At 42.8% G+C, this 6,000-nt stretch overlaps 1 protein-coding gene across 3 annotated transcripts in view; it reads right to left on the bottom strand.

Annotated features, from left to right (window-relative positions):
• Positions 1-1,125: 1,125 nt before the first annotated feature.
• Positions 1,126-6,000, bottom strand: part of Larp4b (La ribonucleoprotein 4B) — a 76,658-nt gene continuing 71,783 nt past the window's right edge. For all 3 annotated transcript variants that reach the window (XM_057787500.1, XM_057787501.1, XM_057787502.1), the window contains one exon: positions 1,126-4,825. In XM_057787500.1, coding sequence (XP_057643483.1) covers positions 4,538-4,825 — 288 coding nt within the window. In that variant the 3' untranslated portion in view covers positions 1,126-4,537. The remainder of the gene's footprint in view (positions 4,826-6,000) is intronic.

Raw genomic sequence — 6,000 nt, 5'->3', positions numbered from 1 at the left:
AGTCTAATGTTATAATTTTCTAAACTGAATCCTCTAGCATGGCAGAGGGGTAGAAAATATTTGATACCTCCCAGTATCCATCTACTCGTTTAGCCTGGTTTATGGACACGTGGCCATCTAGAACAAAGATGACATTTTCAGCCTTACTTCTATCAGCTGTTTTCTACAGCGGCTAGGGAAAGGATCTTTAAGATACAGAGAAAGTGAGGATGAGCTAGTGAATTTCAAACTTCTCTGTATGCACAAGGTTTGGTTCAGAGCCAGCGGGTCACCAGAACCACCCAGCCATGGCTAGCAGGCAGTCAATGGGACTGTGATAATCCCGCAAATTACTGAGCTTTGTCGAGGGTAAAGCTTCGTTACAAGACACAGTAAACTAAGTCACACACCAGCTCTTTCTAAATCCCTGAGGCCAGACTGTACACACACACAATCAGCACATACTAAGGTAAGTACTGAGTACCTTCCTACTATGTTACACACAGCATTCAGAGAACAGGAAGTAGGACAGTTTCTCATGGACGGAAAACTGCCTTCAGGGGACACACCTACCTGAACATGGGGTGAGCTGCACAATACAAACTCTTGGGAATAGGTCAATTAAAGGGAATGGTGTCACGGAAACAGAAAGAGCGAGGTTAGGTGGACTGAGGTGCATGTAAGTGGTCACGTGAAGGAATAAAGGGCATCACAAACCTGGGGAAATAACTCACTGTTGAGAACCTGGAAGCTGTGTGGTGGTGCACGCTGAATCCCAGCCCTCTGAGTTCCAGACCACCCTGGTCTACACAGTTAGTTTCAGGCCAGTCTCAAAAGAAACAAAGAAAGATACACTGGAGTGGCTAGAGAGATGACTCAGTAGTTAGGAGTACTTGTTGCTTTCCCAGAGGACCTGGGTTCTGCTCCTTGCACCAACAGGCTGTATACTCCAATCTTATGCTGTGGGCGGCCAGCTTATGTGAGGGCTGGAAGACTTTAAAACCTCAACTAGATTTGGGCCCCTGCTTATCATCCTTATGCAGAGTGATGGGAATACAGAGTGAAGCAAACAAACAAAAATCTTAAAAAAAAAGATGTATTCTTGAAGAAAATTTTAATTTAAAAGAATCAAAAGAAAAATTGAACAGTGCCTAAATCTTTTATTTTTCATAACCTACATTTTTCAAATTAGACAGTTTTACACTGAATGACACAAAAGGAAACTTAAATTACCAATAGTTTACATGTAAGCTTGATTCCAGTCTTAATGAAAAGAAGAACAGAAACAGAAACCCTCAGGCAAGCTTCCACGTTACACTCCCGTGCTGGGACTCGCAGCTGTTAGCACTCCTGGAATCTTCGATTGTCTGCTGCTTTCCGTATAACAGGCTACAAAGCACACAAACCCACAACTACAGCTCACTGAAGGGGACACAACGACATGTATGCACCATCAGTCGCCTGCTGTGACACACTGAACCAGTTTTTCAATATCAACTGCAGAAACCCTATTACAGCAATGTAAGACTTTTTTTTTTCCTTTTTTTAATTTTATTTTTATTTTTGCCACCCACCAGTGGCAACCAGTGATGCAATGACAGGAAGATCCACAGAGACACCATGACACTGACTACTGAGAGAGGGATCACTTGAAATCCAGGTCTGGTGAAATGGGGCCAGATTCCTATTCCATATTTCCATATGATAATTAAGTATCATCACACAATTTTACAAGTTAAAATGTCATTGTGACTGGTATCTCTGATTCTACACCTTGAGATACTGAAAGGAATGAGTAAACTTAAAAAATAGATTATGAAAAGCACGTATCACGCTTGCTGTGTGTGACATGGCAAGAGTCTGCATGCACCCGACAGTTTCCTATGGTAGTAACTCCATTGTTTTCTGAGTGGAGAACCTCAGCCATCAGGAAGCCTCTGCTTTGACAATACGCAGATATTTGGCATATCACCTTTGCTTCCTGAAAAAGAGTGCTATTAAAAAAAAAAATCACATCTGAGCAAGGCTTTAGTTCCTGGTGCCAGGCTGTCACTGGCTAAGCAGTGATTATAGTGTCCCAACCTCGTGCACATGCCCCCCTGCCCTTGCATGCGGCCACTGAGCCTTACTCTTCCAGCCAGCAGACAGCAAGCACCCACAGCTGGCTCTGCCACTCACGCTTCCTGCTGCAGTGCTCAGCCTTGGGGAAAGGACTTCTCATTAAAAATCAGAGGTCCTCTGCGAGAGCACCCTCGGGGATAAGGGAAGCTGGTCGTACTCTGGCCCCTCTTCCAGTAAAGCTGTGATGTGAAGGACCTGGGGCCTCAGGTTTGCCTTTCCAGAGAGACAGTATCTGCTAGTGTGGGTTCAAAGGGCTGGTGGTTTCTTCTTCTTCTTCATCTTCTTTTTTGTCAGTGATCTGACATCTACAAGGAAATTCATCCTATGTTCCTTTCACAGGCTCTGAAACAGCACTGCGTATACTCCTATGTAACTGAATGACAGTCGCTCTGAAGGAAATGGTCACATGATCAGGCATCTTTGCCTCTGGCAGGATAAATCACTTAGCAAAGTATGATTTTAATTAGTACATTTCTGGTTTTTACTTTCATCGGAAGATCCTGCCAGTCTCTGCTCTCCATACTCTCCTTCAAAACCTTTAAACATCAGATATGATCAGTATGCACTTACATACTTTTTAAGAGTATGAAAACATCCAAAGGCTTTTAATAAGACTTTCCATTTCCCTTTTGCAGCAAAGAGGCAAAATCAGTTCAACACACCAGTATAAGGGGAAAAGAAAAACCTTAACAAATTAAAATAATACTCAAACCACAACATTTAGTTTATCTACATCCAGCTCAACAGTAACATTTATAATATATCAATAATTTTTATCAGATTCTTCTTTGTAGGGTACCTTTCTCATATGCTCTGATTATTTACACTGTACAGGCAGAGCACACTCCCAAGTGCACAGACTTAACACAGTAGCGACTATTTGCACTTACAGGATTTTTCAACAGTCTGAAAAAAGATCACTTGTTGAAGCTCTGTAAGGTATGTCACAAAAACCACTGGAGTTCTTGTACAACAGTATGCGTACTCAGCAAAACCACCACCAGGAGATCGATCCGCACAGCCACTCCCACCAACCCAGGGGCCGGTCTCCGTGAGCTCTAAGCTGTCTTATACAAAAGTTAAGGCAAAGTCATTTTCAAGTTTAAATAAAATTCAAGTCTTTAAATATTGGATGGAAATCATTTTTTTCCTTAAAAAAAAGAAAAAAAAAACAAAACAACCTTCAGTCTTATTAAATAGCATTTTGTGGAATAAGCTGTATGGTTACACTTAGCAGGAAATATTTTAATGTCTGCTGCTTAGAATACTTAAAGAAAAATTTTAGGCATTTTAAAACAAAATAATTTATCTGTAACTTTATTATAAATTCGCTAACTTTACTGCACCCTTGTTCTTCACAAGTGCAGCACTTCTTAGAAAGAATCAACAAGACCCTCGTCTTGGAGGTCAAAAGAGCAAGGATTCTGTCCTCCACTAGTCAGAGGGGAGACCACAAACACCACTCTCTCACGGCTAGAGACTTCTAAATTCATGTGCCGATGCAGAGGTACAGGAAGACATCCACACGGAGCTGGTTAAGACATGACTCTCCAGCAAAAATGTGGGGGAACACCAACAGAGCAGGCACTGGAGGCTGGGAGCCAGGCAGCCTGCTCACAGGGACCAAAACATCATGGTACAACTTCATGGTATGATGTCAGTGGGCAACAGAGATTCTAGTTTCATCTAGGTGCTATTCACAATGTGCTTTGAATTTATTTTACATAATAGCCACTTGGAACTGGAGTGAGAAGCTGGTTACTTGCTCGCAGGACATCAAAACTCAAAGGTTCAGGTCTTTCTAGGGTGCTCTTTGCAGGTTCATTCTGCTCACTAGGCCAAAAAGAACTGTATATACATATGTATCTTTTTAAAGCTAGAATTTCCTGTTAACTAACGGTTTAGATGAAAACACAGCTCCTGTGCCAGTATGTCAGTGCCCTGACATTGCCAGTCCCTTGCTCTGTGAGGCCAAGGCTGCCCCTGCTTGTGCCATCAGCCCTCATCCATCTGTTGGGGACACCCTACCCATTTGCACTTGCAGACCAGTTGTTTAAAAAAAAAAAAAATGAAGTAGCGTAGTTCCCTTAATTTAGAAAAACTCATATATAGCTTGCATTCAGAGCCACGTGGAGGCTTATTAAAAAATATCCATTTGTTAGGATAAATACATTTTCTATCCTGAAAAACAGACTTCTGCGTCACCTCCAGTTAAGCACCAACCTAAAATAAGGTTTATATTATATAATTAAATCCTGAAAAATAGATTCTTTTTTTAAGAGGGGAAATCCAACTCACAGAAGGAAAATAACTTGCAGGCATCCCATGGGCCTCACAGACACTGCAAGCTCCTAACCAGCGGCTCATTCCGTACTGAGTGGGAGAGCTTCGTTTGTGGTGAATACAAGCTCTTCCAGACCCTCCCAGCATCCAGCTTTCACTGAGGAGACTTTGGGGGAGTGTTCTGTTCCCTGTTCAGACGCTTCCCGGCAGCTGGAGGCGAAGGTCGGCGCCCAGGCTGTCTCCTCTGATCTTTGGGGGCCCCAGGAGTGGACTTGAGGGCAGGGGGCTCTCTGTATCTCTCCACAGGTTCAGCAAGCTTCTTCTCCTCCTTCCCACAGGCGACAGTGTTTGGCTTTTGTTCTTTTGGGGGTTGTAATGGGGAAGAAGGAGGCTCTTTACTCGTTCTCTGACAAATCTCTGCATAACTGGGCTTCCGCAATTCCTGGAAACATAAAATGTGGGATTATGGGTACAAAATAGCAGGGATGGTAGTTCCTTCAGAGATGAGCAACATAAAATCAAATTTTAATTTATAGTATAAAATTCCATCTTCATTGGTATTTTCACTTTTAAAACGTTCACAAAATTCATTACTTTTGCCATGTCCATGGCAGCTAGTGGCCACCATCAAAGCTCTTGCCACTAGCGCTGTGGACAAGTGTAGAGGATCAAGAATTCTCACTATGATAAAGCAAATTGTGGTAGTTTGAATGTAGTTGGCCCCCATAAGTTCACAGGGAGTGGCACTAGTAGGAGGTCTAGCCTTGTTGGAGGAAGTGTGTCACTGTGGGAACAGTCTGAGATCTCTATGCTCAAGCTTCGCCTAGATCAATTGTTCACTTCCTGTTACCTTCAGATCAACATGTAGGGCTCTTAGCTCATTTCCCAGCACCAGTCTGCCTGCACACTGCCATGATCTGCCATGTTGAGAATAGACTCAACTGTAAGCCACCCAGTTAAATGTTTTCCTTTATCAGAGTTGCTGTAGTCATGATGTCTTCTTCACTGCAACAGAAACCCTAGCTAAGATACAGCTATCAGTCCAGTTCTAGGACTTGATGACTGTGTCAGTGTGGGGCTGGAGTCTGCAGAGTCTGAAACTACTCCGGAAGGGGGAAGGTGACTGAAGAGGAATAATGTAACAGTGCAGGCTCCTGGAGGAGAGTAGTCTGAACCATGAATGGATTTCCTTGAGTTATGTTAGATTTTGGCTTTTTATTTGTTTAGGTTCTATAAAGCTAAATTTCTGTTCAAAGAAAATACTTTGAAAACATACATTCATTTTTCTAAGCTAATCATGTTTTTTGGATAGAGTTTGGTTTTTCATTTTGGTTAAAATGAAACAAATCACTCCCTTTCCTTGCAGTGCACTTTCCCTACCAAGACATACAGAGCTGCCGTCTAAAATGGCTAACAGACACAAAGGCCCAGCAATGAAATGGTGAGCCAACTCTGCCCGCAGCATGAAGCCTTTAGGCACTCTTGAGAAATACGGTGGCCTAAGAGGCTAAAGGAGGGAAAATAGGCACAAACCCTGCTTCCCTTGACCCAAGACTGGACATCTGCAAGTGCTCTGCTTACAAGGAATGAGCTGTGATGGTGTGACAGGGCGGTCCT

This window comes from Chionomys nivalis, chromosome 13 (genome assembly GCF_950005125.1).
Source record: "Chionomys nivalis chromosome 13, mChiNiv1.1, whole genome shotgun sequence".
Lineage (NCBI taxonomy): Eukaryota > Metazoa > Chordata > Mammalia > Rodentia > Cricetidae > Chionomys > Chionomys nivalis.
This window is presented reverse-complemented; position numbering and strand designations above follow the sequence as displayed.